The 18,004-nt window shown below is 46.8% G+C and overlaps 1 protein-coding gene across 1 annotated transcript in view; it reads left to right on the top strand.

Annotated features, from left to right (window-relative positions):
• VWA8 (von Willebrand factor A domain containing 8) overlaps nt 1–18,004 on the top strand; it is a 405,888-nt gene that overhangs the window by 316,026 nt on the left and 71,858 nt on the right. Inside the window, exon 38 of the mRNA XM_075563021.1 lies at nt 14,508–14,616. Within this exon, the coding sequence (XP_075419136.1) occupies nt 14,508–14,616 (109 nt within the window). The remainder of the gene's footprint in view (nt 1–14,507; nt 14,617–18,004) is intronic.

Raw genomic sequence — 18,004 nt, 5'->3', positions numbered from 1 at the left:
TCCCTGAGGACTGCCTCCCGGGGCTGCTCACTCCCCCATGCTCCTTCCCTCAGAAATACCCTGTACCTGTATCTTGCCTCGCAAACGGAAACGCAACCCTCTTGGTGGTGCCCCGCGCCCTTTGCCTTGATTCAGAAGGGTAACTAGCTAACTCACTGCCATCAAGCCAGTCTGACTCGTGGCGACCCTGTAGGACTGGGTAGGACTGCCTCTGTGCATTTCCGAGACTGAAAATGATTACAAGGATAGAAAGCCTCATTTCCCCCCACAGAGTACCTGGTGGATTTGAACTGCTAACCTCACAGTTAGCAGCCCAACTCATAACCATTATGACACCAAGGCTCCTATCCAAAAGGAACCCTTAAAATTTTTTAAAATTATCTTTGAGGAACAAAACAAGGGTTGTTTAGAGGAGAAAGTGCTGTTGACACACCTTAGCAGATGCCTGACAGCTCTCAGAGATCAGGCTGGCAGTGGATGGCTGTGATACTGCAATCTACTTCTCTCCTGCCTGTAATCTACCTTGGCCTCTTTGGTCAGTGTCTGTGTGTGTGTGTGTGTGTGTTTAGTTTTCCTCTTTAAATTAAAAAATAAATATATTCATTGGATGATCCTTTGTGTCACTAAATCAGAAAGATGTCTTGTCCTTTCCAGACAAGCATTCAAGGCCCCGCTGTCATCAGACTGCCCAGCTGATAAAGCACCTTTTTCTAAATTGCCATCAAACAATAGATACGTTTGACATGCACTGTACCTTTTGTTTTGAACATTCTAAACAAGTCCGATCTGGGATCGAAGCCCCAGTTTCTGCATCATCCCCCAGGAGCCTCATCACTAGCTAAAGCCCTCGAGTGTGTTTAGGGCCAGGACAGATGCTAGAGGTGAAGGCCTTTAAACAAATGAGCCTGCATGTGATTTTCAAATCACTGGACCTGGGCTGCTATATGCCTCAGCAAATCTACCAACACTTAGAAGGATTGATGTCTCATGCCAGATTGACTTGTTTTTCCTTTTAGTCTAGCCATCTACCAGGTTTAAAACCTTCACGTGTATTGAGCGATGGGAACAGCCTAAAAAAATCTCTCTTGGTTTATGTAAGTCTCTCAGCAGGAAAGTGTTGTCAGTCCCTCCGGATGGCTGTGAGCCGTTCTGGCGGCTGTCTGTTCAACAATTTCACTTTATTTATGGTGTCTGCATCCTGAGGGAGAGCCCAACTTGGCTCCTGTGAGCCGTCCCTAAGGCTGGTCCTGGCCTTGCTTGTGCAAGAAACAGGGAAGTGAGGAGACGCTGTTGCGGACACAGACGTCACCTTTCAGTCTTGTTCATACTGAGAAACACTTTAGATAATTATCTGTCTTTTGTGTCTGAGAAGAATAGGAGCAGGGAGGCGGTGCAGGGGGTGTCTGGGTGGGGTGCTGTTTCATTTTCTTCAATTTTCTTGGCTCGGTTACTTGGGGCTCTTTGTGAATCATTAAAATCAAGTGGAGAGATGGGGCCCATGCCGCGTACAGAGCATAGTGCTTCGCAGTCTGGCCCACCCATTTGTGAAAAGGCTGCTGTTTCTGGAAACGCTGTGTTCTTCCGGGGATGCTCACTTTAAGCCTGGAGTCATCCTCACCGCGTAGGAAGTCAATTAGTCTAAATCAGATGACATTTCCTCTTTGGTTTATATGGCCACTCACTGAAGGACACAGTGTGCCATCGGCTGTGGTCATTGGGTGCCACAGAGTTGGTGTCCACTCTTAGGAGCCCCACGTGACAGAGCAGAGTGGGGCTGTGGGGCTCCCTGGCAGTAATCCTTAAGGAGCAGGGCACCAGGTCTTTAACCAGCAGAGCTGCATGTGGGTGCAAACCACCAGCTTCCCAGTTATCAGCCAAACACTGACCCCTGGCACCACCAGGGCTCCTTGCTTAGGGATTTGTCAGCATGGTCATTGGTGTTGCTGCCTTTGGGTGCCACGGGGTCAGTTCCAGCGCACAGCAATTCTGTGTACAAGGAATAAAACCCTGCTCGGTCCTGCACCACTCCCAATTGTTGCTATATTTGAACCCATTGTTGCCGCCGCTGTGTCCACCCATCTCATTGAACGTCATCTTGCTCACTGACCCTCCGCTTGACTAAGCTTGATGTCCTTTTCCAGGGACTGCTCTTTCCTGATAACATGTACAAAGTTCGTGAGGCGATGTCCCACCATCCTGGCTCCTAAGGAAAATTCCAGCTGTGCTTCTTCCTAGGCAGGCTTGTTTGTTCTTCTGTCAGTCCCCACGACTCTTGACATGTTTTTGTTAAAACCATAATTTAAAGGCATCGATTATTCTCGTGTTTTCCTTATGTAGTGTCAGTTTTCACATGCATTTGAGGCAATTGAAAATACTTGGGTAGGCGACATGATCGCTGAAGAAAATATGGGTGCATAAGCAAATGTGAAGAAAGCTGATGGTGCCCGGCTATCAATAGATATAGCATCTGGGGTCTTAAAGGCTCAAAGATCCACAAGCAACAAAGCCCAAGTGGAAGAAGCATACCAGACTGTGTGATCATGAGGTGTCAATGGGACCAGGTATCAGGCATCTAAGACCCAGAACAAAATCATACCCAATGTGAATTGGGGGTGGGTGAGGGGCATGGAGTCAGTCGAGACCCAAAGCCCATCTGTAGACATTCCCTCACAGAAGGGTCACAAGGAAGAGATGAGCCAGTCAGGGTGAGTATAGCACCCATGAAACACACAGCTTTCCTCTAGTTCCTTAATGCTTCCTTCCCCCAACTATCAGGACCTCAGTTCTCCCTTACAAATCAGATTAGACCAGAGCATGCACTGCACACTGCTACAGATAAGAGCCGGCAACACAGGGAATCCAGGAGAGATAAACCCCTCAGGGCCAACATTGAGAATAGAGATACCAGGAAGATAAGGGAAGGTGGAGGTGGGAGGAGGGAATGATTACAAGGATCAACATAGAGCCCCCTCCAAGGGAGACAAACAACAGAAAAGTGGGTGAAGGGTGACAGAGGATGATGTAAGATATGAAAATAATAATCTATAATTTTTCAAGGGTTCATGAGGGGAGGCAGGTTGGGGAGACGTGGGGGGGGGAATGAGGAGCTGACATCAAGGGCCCAACTAGAAAGAAAATGCTTTGAAAATGATGATGGCAGCATGTGTACAAATGTGCTTGACACAATGGATGGTTGTGTGGATTGTGATAAGAGATATAAGAGCCCCTAATAATAGTATTTGATTACATTTTTTTAAAGAAAGAAAATGCTTGGGTAGGATGTACCTTTGTCCTCAAAATGATATCTTTGATCTCCAACACTTTAGAGAGGTCTTGTGCAGCAGATTTGCCCAATGCAATGAGTAATTTAATTTCTTGATGACTGCTTCCATGTGCATTGATTGTAGATCAAAGTGAAATGAAATCCCTGACAACTCCAATCTTTTCTCCAGTTATCAGGCTGCTACTGATTGGTCCGGTGTGAGTATTTTGATTTCTTTACATTTCTTCACATACCGAAGGCTGCAGTCTTGGATCTTTATCAGCGAGTACCTCAAGTACCCCTGGCTCTCAGCAAGCAGGCTGTATTATCTGTTATTGAAGGTTTTTAATGAGCCCTCCTACAATACCGAAGCTGCATCCTTCCTGTAGTTGAGCTTCATACAGTAGTTGCTCAGCATACAGATTGAATCAGCATAAAGAAAGTATACGACCCTGATCCATACCTCTCCTGATTTAAAGCCACCCAGTATCCCCTTGTTTCACTCAAATAACTCTTGGTTCAGCATGAGTACAGTGAAGTGTTCTGGAATTCCCGTTCTTCTCCATTTTATCCGTCGTTTGTTGATTCCCAGTGTCTAAAACATCATTCTGGTACTCCGTACTTTCAACCAAGACCCATCCTGACATTAGCAATGACAGCTCGTGTTCCAGCTCCTCTCCTGAATCCCGCCTGGTCCTCTGGCCGCTCCCTGTCAGTGTACACTGCAACTGTTGTTGGATGATCTTCAGCAACATTTTACTTGCATGTCGTGTCAATGATATTGTTCTCGTTTTGAGCACTCTGTTGGGTCACCTTTCTTTGGAATGGTAAAAACACGGATCTCTTCCAGTTAATTGGCCAGGTAGCTATCTTCACATTGCTTGGCATAGACATGAGTGAGTGCTTCGAGTGCTTATCAGCTTATGGAAACATTTTGATGTGTAGTCCATCAGTTTTGGAAGCACTGTTTTTGGATAATGCCTCCAATACAGCTTGGATTTCTTCCTTCAGTACCTTTGATTCTTGAGCAAATCCTACTTCTTGAAATGATTGAATATCAATTCTTTTTGATTCAATGACTATACTGTGGATGCTTCCTGCTCTTTCAGTCTTTTGCTCATGTGATCTTTCAATATTGCACCATGGTTTGAATTTTTTCTTCAGTTCTTTCAGCTCGAAAAATGCTGTGTTTTCTTCCTTTTTGCCTTTCAAACTACAAGTCTTTGTGTATATTTTATTAAAATATTTTCTTTGTCTCCCCAAGCTTCCTTGTGAAATGGTCTGTTCAGCACTTTGATTTCAACATATTTTCCATTCGCTTCAGCTATTCTATATTTAAGGGCAAATTTCAGAGTCTCTTCTGACATCCACTTTGTCTTTTTTTTTCTCATTCCTGTCTTTTTAATGACACTTTGATTGCTTTATGTCTGACATGCTGACGCCCTCCCTCAGCTCCCCAGGTCTTCGGTCATTGATGTTCAATGCATCAAATTGGTTCATGAGATGATTTCTAAATCCAAGTAGGATATACTCAAGGTCATATTTTGGCTCTTGTGAACTTGTTTCATTTTCTTCAGCTTCAACTTGAACTTAAATATGAATAATTGGTCTGTTCCACCATCAGCTACGGCCTCATTTTGGCTAATGGTGTTCAACTTCTCCATCGTCTCTTCCCGCAAATGTAGTCAGTTTGATTCCTGTGTATTCCAACTACTCTGGTCCATGTCTGGTCTAATTAATGTTTATTCTTCTGGAAAAGACACAAAACTCTATCACGCAATCTAATCTTTAGCTTCATTTCTATCACCAAGACCATATTTGCCAACTAATGATTTTCTCCCTTTGTTTATAATTTTCTCATCCTAATTGCCAATTATTATCGATATTTTTATCACATTTTTTATCAATTTCAGATGTAAAATGTTAGTAGAATTCTTCAATTTCCTCATCATTAACTTTGGTGCATAAAGTTGAATAATAGTTACTGTATATACTCGAGTATAAGCCGACCTGAATATCAGCCGAGGCACCTAATTTTATCACCAAAAATGTGCTGAAAAACTTGGCTTATACACGCGTATATATGTTATATGAACTGGACTTTCTGGTAGGTGTACAGATATTATCCTATCACAGATAGCATTGTACTTCAAGACAGATCTTGAAAGGTTCTTTTTGACAGTGAATGGAAAGTCACTCCTCTTGCATTTGTTATTCTTGGCATAGTAAACCATATCATCATCTGGCTCAAATGGACCAATGCCGGTCCATTTCAGCTCTCTACCAAAAACCTCCAAACACACTGCCATCACATTGATTCTGACTCATCAACCCGATCACATTGCTTCAAACAGTTCAGTCGAGGACCAGGAGCAAGGAGTCTGGCCACCCTGGCACCCAGGGCACAGCAAGGGGTCCTCCCAAACTAGCTGAGTTCATGCCCTGGGTAGGGGTCAGAGTCTCACTGAGGAAGATGCAGGATCAGGATATATGATCAGCTTGAACTGGCAGGGTTGTATGTTTCCTGCCTCTATTAGATGTCAATCTGCTGCCCAATTATATGTGCCAATTATGAGCTGACCATAACAGAGCCGGGACATATCTCAGCAGACTCCCAGCTGAGAGCCTATCGTGGAGACAACTGCATGCAGAAGAGGAAGCTCTAAGAACTTTGTCCCTGAGCGTCCTCTTGTATTTCATACATAGGCACCTACCACGGCAAAGGCAACCCTGGGTGCGTCAAACTCCCTCACCTGCTGGCTGAAAGTCCGTCCAGAGGCACTTTGAAGAAAGACCCGTCCATCTACTGAAGGAAAGTCAACCATGGAAAATGTTGCCACCCATTTCTCCTGTGACATACACGGGGTTGCCATGAGTCAGAGTTGACACCCTGGCAACTGTTAGTGTGTTGTTTTCATGCCAAGGGCAGCATACTGTCAGACAGTATAAGCAAAGGTGTAAGAGAAGAACAAAGTGTCCTGATTGAAGGCAGACTCCTTAACAACCAGTAATATACACCTGGCACAACCTTGCTTGCCGAAAGTGAGAACTTGAAACGCTTGCTCATAAAGATCAATTGTGTGGCTTGTACTTGTACCTCAACACAGAGAAAACTAAACCCGCCCCCCACCCCATTCGACCAATAAGCAGCACCGTGATGAACCGAGAGAAATGGACGTTGTCGAAGATCTCCTTTTACTTGGCTCCACAATCCACGGCCACGGGAACAGCAGCCAACACTTAATGGCCATGTTGCACTGGGCACAGCCCTCTGAAAAGGGCTGAAAGGCAAAGTTGTGACTATTAAAGGCGCACCTGACCCAACCCACGGTCTCTTCAGTCATGCACGTGAAAACTGGACAGTGAAAGGATATCAAATATACCAGGGCCTGCCATATGAAAAAATACTTCTCTCTTGGAAGAAGTACAACCAGAATGCTTAGAAGTGAAGCATAACAAGACTTCGTCTCACCTACTTTGGACATATTCTCAGGCAATAAAAAAGGAGATGGACAGACAATGGCTCACTCACAGCAACAAAGGTGAGGATGCCACCGGACCTCCAGTGCTTCCTTCTGTTCAGCCACGAGGGTAGCTGAGCCACAACCAACTCCCCAGCACTGCACACCAACTACGAAGGAAGATACTAAGGCGATGGATAGTTTAAACCTGAGTCTGGGAAACCTGTCACTTTTATTTGTTCTTTTATTATTATTGTTATTGAACTAGGTGCTTTATTGCATAGTAATGCCTCTTAGTCACGAGTTATTACAGGGAGAGAGTTGTTGCCAGAATATTTATGAATTCATAGGAAAATAAAACAGGTTGCACATAGGGATTGGTTTTAAAACATCAGATAGAGAAGGGAGTACCTGTGGTTATAGTTTATAAAATGTTGTTTATATGTGCACCACGCACATCGCATGTTGGCATGAGCCTCTGGAGATATCCAATCAGAAAGGAGGAGAAGAAAGGCTTCGCAGAGCTGGACTAGGTTTGGGGAGATGGCAAAGGGGTCACCCCAAAGCAGGCTGAGAAGGGCCCAGGAGGATGTGGAGACATAGACTGATAATTGACTCGACTTGAAGAAGCTTCTAAACCGGTAGATGCCACCTACCCCATTGGAGCAAAGACCATCACAGGACAGACTTTCATCTGGTGACCACATGGCCACAAGAAGAAGGTTGGCAGAGTGAAGGGAGAAATGAGCCTGTGTCCCCAGTGACATTACTGAGCTGCTGATCCAGTCCACAAGTCCCTTAGTCCCAAATGTCTACTATCATAGACTGTGCTTTGAAAGCAAAGATGGTGAGACTTGCGTGCGGCATATTTTATCAGAAGGAACCAATCCTCGCAACCTTCTCTTTTCACCTAGAAGGAAGATCTTTCCCAGACCCTTCCTAACAGGTTTTTGGTCTTGTTATCAGGTCACGTGTGTCGCCCTGGACCAATCACTGGCCAGCGGTAATGGGATTGCCATGCTTAACGCAGACCAACCACTGGTCATCTGACGAGAGAGGAGTCAGCTGTTGGGTGGGCACTGGCAGTGTCTACTGGACCACATTTACTGGAAACTAGTACCAGCTGTGTTGTCCAGTCATCCCTCCAACAGCTAACATTTTCCCCAGCCATGTGTTCGGGCTATTTATATAGATTTATGATGACTTTTAAAACTCACAAGCTTCAGCAGGAGCCTAAAACACATGCGCTGCATCAGAATATCATTTCTCTTCAGTGAGTCATGCCCCTCCCAACCTGACTCTGGACTGCTTCACCTCATTATGACTCATGGACCATTTATAAGATCTGTGATTTTTCCATTTCGTGGATGACAGCACACTGTACCCAAGAGGGAGCGTGGCTTCGAGAAGCCCGTCCAGGGACCTGGCATGGGCATCGGGTCGTGTCAACAATGGAAAGGTCTGCAGCATTGTGCGGTTTGTGAAAGCTCCCAGTGAATGCAGTAGTGCCTGTCCCCCACTTGGAATGACAACTGAGCCAAGCCCTCCAAGGAGACACATCCCAAGTGCTCCTGGGCACGTCGGGCTTGAAAGCAGGTGGTTGATCGGCTTTGCCGAATACCGGTGGCTCTTCAGCGCGTGTCTGCGCCCAGGAAGCAAGCTTCTGCAGATGATAGGCATGCATCTCATCAGTTCGTGGAAGAGACGCCCCACATGGCTTGGAAAACTCCCCAGGCGCATGTGCTCCTCCCATTGTCTAGAGAAATCTATTCCTATGAGCCACTAAAGTGCATCCACAAAATGACTCCAATTAAGTCAACCCCCTGTCCCAGGGCTTCCATAACAAAATGCACCAAAGGGGGACTGTTGAAGAACAGGAATGTATTTTCTCACAGTTCTGGAGGCTGAGAGTGCAAATCAGGGCTCCAACCCTGCCGATTCCTCCCTGGGAGTGTGCCAGGGATCGTGGTGTCCCTTTGCTGCTTACAGACGCACTGCTTCTGCTGTCATTGGTAGAGTCTCTCCCAGTATGTCTGTCTCTCGGTGTCTGGGCTCCCCTTTGCAAGACACTTGGAACAATCATTAGCAAAGGGCTTTGGGCTTATCATGCTTAGCTTAGACTCACCATGAGCCATCCAACTTCTGTTTAAAAAGAAGTGGCTGTGGGGAGGGATTTAGGAAGACCTGGCGGCACCGTGGTTATGCATTGGGCTTTGATCTGCAAGATTAGCAGTTCAAAACAACCAGCCTCTCTGATGGATAAAGATGAGGCTTTCTACTCCCAGAAAGAGTCACAGTCTTGGAAACGCACAGGAGCAGTTCTACCTTGTCCCGTAGTCGGCATCAACTCAATGGCAATGAGTTTGGTTTTGGTATGGTTGGATGGGGTTCAATTGGGGACCCACCCTGTACCTTGAACACAGGAACACAACAAATGAAAATCCTCATGAGCACAACAAATGAAAAGCCCTGTTTCTGAACAGGAACCAAAGGAATAGACGTTAGGACTTCAACCTGTATTTTTAGGGACACAATTCAATCCACAATTCTCCCCCCAAATGCCTTCCTTTTAGTTTAGTTTCTCTAGAATTTGATGCTATGTGTTCCTCTGGACTAAGTTGGAATTTGGCTGGCGATTGTTTTCGTTAGGAATTTATTTGATTTGAAGTATCCAGAATCTCATCCAGCATTGATGTGGGTGGAGAGATGGGGGTACTGCCTTGTTAGAAATATTTCTAACAAATAAAATGAGCAACGTCATTTCCCAGACAGATGGCCTAGCACTGCGTGAGGGTGGCAGGGAGATGCCAGCTCTTTTCTACACAGAAACCTCACCGCCGACTTTGCCCCATGCCTCAGTCATCTGCCCCTAGTTTACCAGAAGTGCTGTGCGCAGGTGGCCTGCCTTATCGGCCAGAAACTTACTTTCTCTCGTTTTAGAGGTGAGGTGTCTGAATTCAGGGGATGGCTCTAGAAGACAACTCCTCTCTGGGTTGGCCCTGTCCCCCTCTCAGTTCCGCAGGGGTCTCCGTGGGGCCGGCATCTTTTGTCCCCCATCTGGGCTTTCTTAACCTGCTCTTTTATATTATTGCAGAAGAGGTTGGCTTGAAGCACATTTCATCAACATAAGAAATGGGATTTCAACCACAGGATAGCGATCTTGGCACCCTGGGGCGGGCTCTCATTCAGTCCATGCCAGCCCAGCCTAGGAGCCTGTGCCACTTCAAGGGGCCATATGCTTGAGGTAACACCGAGGGGTGATTTTTGGAGCTCTTTTATTGTCCCCTTTTATTATTAAATCTTTCCATTCATATTTTTTTTCCAAAGCATTTCTCCACCATTAATAAACCCTTCCTCCTTGAAAAGAAAGACGATACTCCAGATATGGGGGAGAATGCATCTGAGGGTCCTTGGCTGCGTCAGGCACTTGCTGAGGATGGCTCTCGTTGCTGGCCTGACCAAGGTGTGGGCAGTGGCTGGCCCGGAGTCCCCTCCTGGAGAAACAGATCAGAGAGGTTTTTCCGGTTCTTTCCTCTTGCTTCGCGCCGTCATTTCCAGGGGGGTGTTCTTCAATGTCTTTGCTCTCACAGTAGAGCACGTGGTGTGTAGGAAGCTTCAGGGAGCATAACAAGAGTTTGATGGGCGCAAAGGTGCTGGCGCTGGGCGCCCTCAGAAACTCCCAGGGACCCAGGAGAGCTGCCTCTGGGGCTTGCTCTCCAGGCTGCCATCCATATGGGAAGGCACTCTGGTGGTCATGCGCGGGGCTGCCAACCACAGGTATTGCCAAAGAACCTGCTGTGGATTCTGAAGCTCTTTCCAGAAACAGTGCAGAGCTGTTGAGCAAAGACCGCCACAATCTCTTCCTGTACTTCATGTCTTTCTGTATAGATTTCGTTATGCCTATTTTCATAGCTGTTAGATGGTAGTCTTATTTAGGGAGAATTTTTTTAATTAGCAATAAGAAAACCTCTCCCAATTTTGAAAAGATGTTTTCTTCTTGTCCGCATATCTCGTGGAGAAGCTCTCCAGGATGTGGCAAAGCCATCTCGGGGGCTCCCCGTGTTAGACTTCAACTGCGCAGTAGGCCCCAGCTCGGGGGCTCCCCATGCTGCCTGTACAGCTACTGTGTGCTGTAGCTAGTACAATCAGCCTGACTATCTTTTCTTTCCAGGTTTCCACAGCTTTTGGAAGCCCCTTTGTGTGGCTATTTTCATTTTAAACTAATTAAGTTTAAATAAAAGTTAAAATCCAGGTCCTGAGTTGCACAAAGTAGGTGCCGAGTCTCACATGGGGCCAGCGACTACCATGCTGCAGCCCACAGTTAAGAGCATTTTCAGCCTCACAGAAAGCTGGCCTTTCATTTCCTGCCTGCCTCTTCTTCTTTCACATGGGAAAGAGGTGGCAAATCCGGAAGAAGGTATTTATCTATCTATCTATCTATCTATCTATCTATCTATCTATCTATCTATCTATTTAATCATTTTATTATGGGCTCATACAACTCTTATCACATTCCATACATACATCAGCTGTGTAAAGCACGTCTATACATTCATTGCCCTCATCATTCTCAAAACATTTGCTCTCCACTTAAGCCCTTGGCATCAGGTCTTCATTTTTTCCCCTCCCTCCCCGCTCCCCCCCTCTCTCATGAGCCCTTGATAATTTATCATTTATAAATTATTATTTTGTCATATCTTGCCCTGTCCAATGTCTCCCTTTATCCACTTTTCTGTTGTCCGTCCCCCAGGGAGGAGGTCACATGTCGACCCTTGTAATCAGTTCCCTCTTTCCAACCCACTCTTTCTCTACCCTCCTAGTATCCCCACTCACACCCCTGGTCCCAAAGGTGTCATCTGCCCTGGATTCCCTGTGTTTCAAGTTCCTATCTGTACCAGTGTCCATCCTCTGGTCTAGCCAGACTTGCAAGGTAGAATTTGGATCATGATGTGGGGGAGGGAGGAAAGCATTTAGGAACTAGAGGAAAGCTGCTTTCTTAATCGGTGCTACATCGCACCCTGACTGGCTCATCTTCTCCCCTAGACCCCTCTGCAAAGGGATCTCCAGTGGCCGACAAATGGGCTTTGGGTCTCCACTCTGCACTCCCCCCTCATTCACTGTGGTAAGATTTTTTTTTTCTGATGACACCTTATACCTGATCCCTTCAACACCTCATGATTGGACAGGCTGGTGTGCTTCATCCATGTGGGCTTTGTTGCTTCTGAGCTAGATGGCCGCTTGTTTACCTTCAAGCCTTTAAGACCCCAGATGCTATACCTTTTGATAGCCGAGCACCATCAGCTTTCTTCGCCACATTTGCTTATGCACCCATTTGTCCTCAGCAGCCGTATCATGGAAGTGTGCACCCAATGATATGATTTTTTGTTCTTTGATGCCTGATCCCTTCAACACCTCATGATCACACAGGCTGGTGGTTCTTCCATGTGGACTTTGTTGCTTCTGAGCTAGATGGCCACTTGTTTACCCTCAAGCTTTTAAGACCCCAGATGCTATATCTTTTGATAGCTGGGCACCACCAGCTTTTCTTACTACATTTGGTTGTTCACCCGCTTTGTCTTCAGCAGTTGTGTCGGGAAGGTGAGCATCATAGAATGCCAATTTATTAGAACAAAGTATTCTTGCATTGAGAGAGTACTTGAGTGGAGGCCCAATGTCCTTCTGCTACCTTAATACTAAACCTATAAATATATGCACATAGATCAATTTCCCTATCCTCATATATAAATATATTTGCATATGTACATGTCTTTATCTAGACCTCTATAAATGCCCTTTGACTCCCAGCTCTTTCCTCTATTTCCAAGAAGGTATTTTAAATGTTTGTCTCTTCTCCAAATATTCCTAACTATTCTGCGTAGTTTAAGGGGGAAAGAGGGTGATTCATTTTCACCTGTGGTTTTGGAGTGATTGCATGTGTGGAATTCATTTTGGACTTCATAAGTGTTCTTGCTGCTGAGCCCTCCTGGAACGTGCTGAAGCTGTGGCCAGACCCACACTAATGCTGCCGGAGCCATTGGCAGTAAAGCCCAGTTAATTACAATCGCTTTACGATGTTGTAACAGCTAAAATGAGCTTCTCTGCGATACCAGGAGGGTAGGGGGAAGGTGGGGGGAAGAGGAGAGGAAGGAGGAACTGATGGCAATGATCGACTCATAGTCCCCCCTCCTTTAGGGAAACAACGGTCCATGTAAGATATAAAAACAATAACAATTTATAATTTATCAAGAGGTCACGAGGGTGGGAGTGGGAGTGTGTATAAAAAGAGGAGCTGATGCCAAAGGCTCCAACAGAAAGTAAATGTTTAGAAAATGGTGATGGCAACATAGGTACAAATATGCTCGATACAATTGATGCATGGAATCTTATAAGAGCTGTAAGAACCCCCAATAAAATGACTTTGTTTTTTTAATGAGCTACTCCGGCCATAAGGCCATGGGAGTTGTGCTGAATTCATTTTTAATAACCACTTCATTTTCAAGGACCTTAATCACCTAGCTCCATTGCTCTCATGAAGCCCAACATCATGGAAGAAGTGGCCTTGCACTAACAAGCGCTGTCTGCTCTGAGGCCCCCCGGCCCATCGCCAGCTCCCCGCTTCACTGTCGGGGAGTTGAAAACAGTGCTTTCCTCTGTGGCGTGCTTATGTGTGTGTTTCCCTGCCCACACAGCATTTTCTCTAAGTCTTCTTTGAACAAATAAATGACTGTATGTGATCGACTCTTCCCTGAAAAGTATCACATTTTACAAAGTCCACTGCCATTGAGTGGACCCTGACTCAGATGCCTGGAGACCCGACAGCGCGAGTGGAGCTGCTCCGGAATGGCTCCCAGGCTGCAGGTCTTCATTGGCGCAGGCAGCCTGGTCTTTCTTCCGCTGAGCAGCTGGTGGCTTTGTACAGCCACCTCATGGTTAGCATCCCAATGCTTAAATCTCTGGGCCACCAGGGACCCAACAGGCTCATGGTGTATATGAAACATGATTGTTCTTACGGTGGCATCGTGGCTACCAGATTATTGAGAGCGGAAACCCGAGGTGGTTTGCAGTCCTCTTGGGAAGTCTGCGCAGAATGAAATTGGGGCCCATGCACCCCGGGCTGAGCTGCAGGCTCTTCCACGGGAGAGCTAATGTGTAATGTACGCTGCTTGGACTACAGGAATAGTAAATCCAGTTTTAAAATAAAGATCCATTGGGAGAACTCTGAGATTCCAATAAGAGTAGCCTCAGAAAATAACTAAACCATCTGTGTGTCGCACACTGTTAATTTCTCTCTCAACAAAGAGACACTGCCCCCTGGTGCTAACATTACACTCTCCTCCTTAGCCGGCTCCAAGGAGCCAATTGTGGCAGTTTGTGCAACAGTTGTCAATCACTTAGGCACGTGTATATTTGGTTTTTCTTCTCATATATGTTTTCCTAAATGGCATTTCTCAGAGGAATGGGATTTCTTTGAAAAGGAAATGGGAACTGTGGCTCAGCTGGGGCAGCGGTGCGGTGAGGCTCCTTTCTGAAGCACTGGTCTCCCGCGAAACGCCCTCAGCTCCCTACACAAATCCTCGTGCTGCATTCAGCCCCCCCGGAAAGGATGCTGATGCTGTCACCTGAGCCAGCCCCTTCTCTTTGTTCAATTCACCTCCTTTCTGACTGAATGGAGCATAAAGCTGAAGAAATGGCCGATTGTGTCCGGTGGCCTGCAGTTACGGAATACCTTACGGAATTAGGAGAATGTGTACCTGGTAACGTCTCCATTTGTTCTTTATTTGTAGATCACGTTCAACAGAGATAGCGGGGAAGATGTCAGCTCCCCCAAACATGGGAAGGAGGATCCAGACAACATGCCCCACGTGGGTGGCAACACCTGGGCTGGCGGAACAGGTTGGTAGCTTGGATGCTCTGCTGGGCTGGGCTTCCCAGAGCTACAGGAGCAGCCCAGCGCCCTGATGGGCCCCCAGGAGCTGCTTGCCCTCTCAGCCTCGCTGTGGTCAGGAGGATGGTGCTTTCAGCTCAATGTCAAGATGTGGGAGAGCAAGCTCTGCCTTCCGCCCTCTGACCTCCCTGAGTGGTTTCTTGAACAATTCCTAAAGCCAAATCCCAACCCAAGGCCAACGAGTCGGTTCTGACTCATAGCAACTCCATATATGGGTTCCAAGCAGGCACCTTCCTCTTTCTATGGAGGATCGGCTGGTGGGCTTGAACCAGGGATGTTGTAGCTAGCAGTCCAACGCCTGTCAGTGCCACGAAGGCTCCTTGATTCCCAGAGCTCAAACAAAACTCAAACTCACTGGCCTTAAGTTCATCTCAATTGGCCCTGTGGATTTCTGAGACTATGACTGTGGATAGGAATAGAAAGCTTCATTTTTCTCTCTCGGAGTGGCTGGTGGTTTTGAACTACTGACCTTGCGGTTACTGGCCCAGCGAGTAACCCACTAGACCACTCTTTATTTCTAGAGCTGGAAATGTAAAAGAAAAGGTTCATGAGTGAGTGAATACATTCTGCACATCAGGCATTGTGTTTGGTGGATTGTAGTCATTATCTCATTTGCATCACAACCTTGTGAAGGAGCCTCGCTGGCACAGTGGGTAAGTGCCGGGCTGCTAACAACAGGCTGTGGTTTGAATGTGCCAGTTGATGCCGGGAGAAAGATGGGTAGTCCACCTCCGGAAAAATCACAGCCTCAGAAACTAATTCTATGAGGCCGTTTGACTCTGACATAGTCGGAATCGACTTGGTAGCAGTGAGTTTGGTGTTGTTTTTGTTCGTTCGTTTAGTTTGTCAGGCAGTTAATATTATCCCCCATTAACTGATGAGGAGCCCTAATGGTGTAGTGGTTATGCACTGGTTTGTTAATCACAAGGTCAGCAGTTCAAACCCACAAACTGCTCCTTGGGAGGCAGACAGCACTTTCTACTCCCATAAAGAGTTAGTGTCTTTTAAAGGCTTGAAGATAAACAAATGGTCATCTAGTGGAGAAACAACAAAGCCCACGTGAAGAAGCACACCAGCCTGTGTGATCATAGGTGTCGATGGGATCAGATATCAGGCATGAAAGACCCCAAACAAAACAAACAAACAAAAAGCATATTAATGGGAATGAGGGGAAGGACAGAGAAGAGAACAAAAGTCCATCAGTAGTCAATTGGACACCACCTGTCAGAATGGCCACAAGGAAGAGACGGGCCAGTCAGGCTGCAGTACAGCGCCGATGAAACACGCACCTTCCTCTAGTTCTTCAATGCTTCCAGCCCCCCACTACCATGACCCTAATTCTATCTTACAAATCTAGCTAGATAAGAGCTCACTACACAGGGAATCCAGAACATGTATACTGGTACAGAGAATCCAGAACAGATAAACCCCTCTGGGGAGCAGCGATACTAGGAGGGTAAGGCTGGGTAGGTGGGGGAGTAAGGGGAAACTGATCACAATGATCGATGTATGCCCCTTGATCCTAGGGGGATGGGCAGCAGAAAAGTGGGTGAAATGAGACAGCAGTTGGTGTTAGAGAGAAAAAAAAGGATAATTTATAAACCATTAAGGGGACATAGGGGAGGGAGGGAAAACAAGAGGAGCTGATGCCAGGGGATCAAGTAGAGAGAAAATGTTTTGGAAAAGATGATGACAACATATTTACAGATGTGTTTGACACAATGGACATATGTATGGATTGTGATGAGAGCTATAAGAGAGGGGAAAAAAGAGCTACAAGAGCCCCCAATAAAATAAAATAATAATAAAGGGTTTGTGTCTCGGAAACCCACAGGGGCAGGTGCACTCTGTCCTCTAGGTCGCGCTGAGTTGGAACGTCCTCCATAGCAGTGAGTGTGTATTGCAGAGAAAGAAGAAGGTGCCTGCTTGGAACCCATATATGGAGTTGCTATGAGTAAGAACCGACTCAGTGGCCTTGGGTTGGGATTTGGCTTTAGGAATTGTTCAAGAGACCTTGAACATTTTCCGCAAAAAAAAAAAAAGTTTGCAAAAAATATTCCTTGGCTCCCTTGTCTCTGGAGTCAGTGTGTGGAGGATGCAGGGTTCTGAGATAAGAGCGTGGTGATAGTTTGAACTGGTGGCCTCGGTCCGCTCCTTCCTCTTGGCCGCCTTACTAGAGCATTGTTCCCTGGCTGTCTCCTCCTCTTTCCTCTCAGCCTCAGCTGGGCAGACACATCTGCTGAGCCCCAGGAATAGGGCCAGACTGTGTGTGCTCCCTCTGATCTTATCTCCACCGGGAGCGCTCATCCATGCTCCCTCCCCACTTTGGCTTCCCTGGGTTTGCTCTGTGCCTCTTGCCCTTGACAGCCTCTGGAGGAAATGAGTTTCTGGGCTGGGACAATGCGCTTACCAAATAGACCCGTGGACCTCTTGCCCGCTCTGCTTATCCACCAAGCATCTTCTTTAAAGAAAGAGTAATTTTAGACCTGCCCTTTGATCTGGAAATCTGTTTCAAGCCAGCAAGATGTAATGCATGCGGAATGCCTGGCGGGCTAGCTGCCAGCATTGCAGCAGACTGCCTTGCAGTGGAAGCTGTGGCTCTTTAGTCAACCTGAAGCTATGAGCCAGCATCTCTTTCCAGACTCAAGACCCTGCTTTTGTTTGTCCCAGCCTGAATTTTTCCATCTACCAAGGCTATTATTACTTCCAACTCTGCTTCTCTCTGCAAGGCTCCCTCAGAGGCCTCGGCTTTGAGCGCCACTGTGCACCCCAACAAGTCAACTGAGTTGTGACACCCAAGGGCCACTTCAAGAGTCTGCTTTGCCGTCCTGGAAGCTCAAGTGCAGGCCAGGCTCTAGGAGTGGCGGCCGAGAGGAACGTTCTCCTCTTGCCCTCTCCCCCGAGACGACTTTCACCAGCCTGTGGACCCAGGGTGGGGAACCTTTCTTCTGCCAAGGGCCGGTTGGCTATTTAACATCATTCGCGGGCCATACAAGATGAACAACTTCGGAATTAGCCTGCTCTATTTGGTCAAACATTTCATCATCTCATCCACCCTCAAGTGGCAGCTGGAACTGCTCTTTGGGGGGCGAGGTGTGTCATGGTCGCTGGTGTTGAGGATTCCTGGAGCGAGTGGGTGTTCCCCGCCCTGTGGTAAGCATGGGAGTCCTTGCCTCCTTTCACCAAATGGCACCATCTCGGTGCCAAGGGAGTTTTAAAGCCGAATTCATCATCCACTCTCCTCGCAGTCCTTCTTCACTGTCCAGGGGCAGTGTGTCCGTCTCCCCACCATGCCCAGCCTCCCCCGGCTCCCCTGTAGTCTACGCAGGAGTGACA

The sequence above is a fragment of the Tenrec ecaudatus genome, chromosome 11 (genome assembly GCF_050624435.1).
Source record: "Tenrec ecaudatus isolate mTenEca1 chromosome 11, mTenEca1.hap1, whole genome shotgun sequence".
Lineage (NCBI taxonomy): Eukaryota > Metazoa > Chordata > Mammalia > Afrosoricida > Tenrecidae > Tenrec > Tenrec ecaudatus.
The sequence above is the reverse complement of the archived record's forward strand: the minus strand, read 5'-3'. Positions and strand labels throughout refer to the sequence as shown.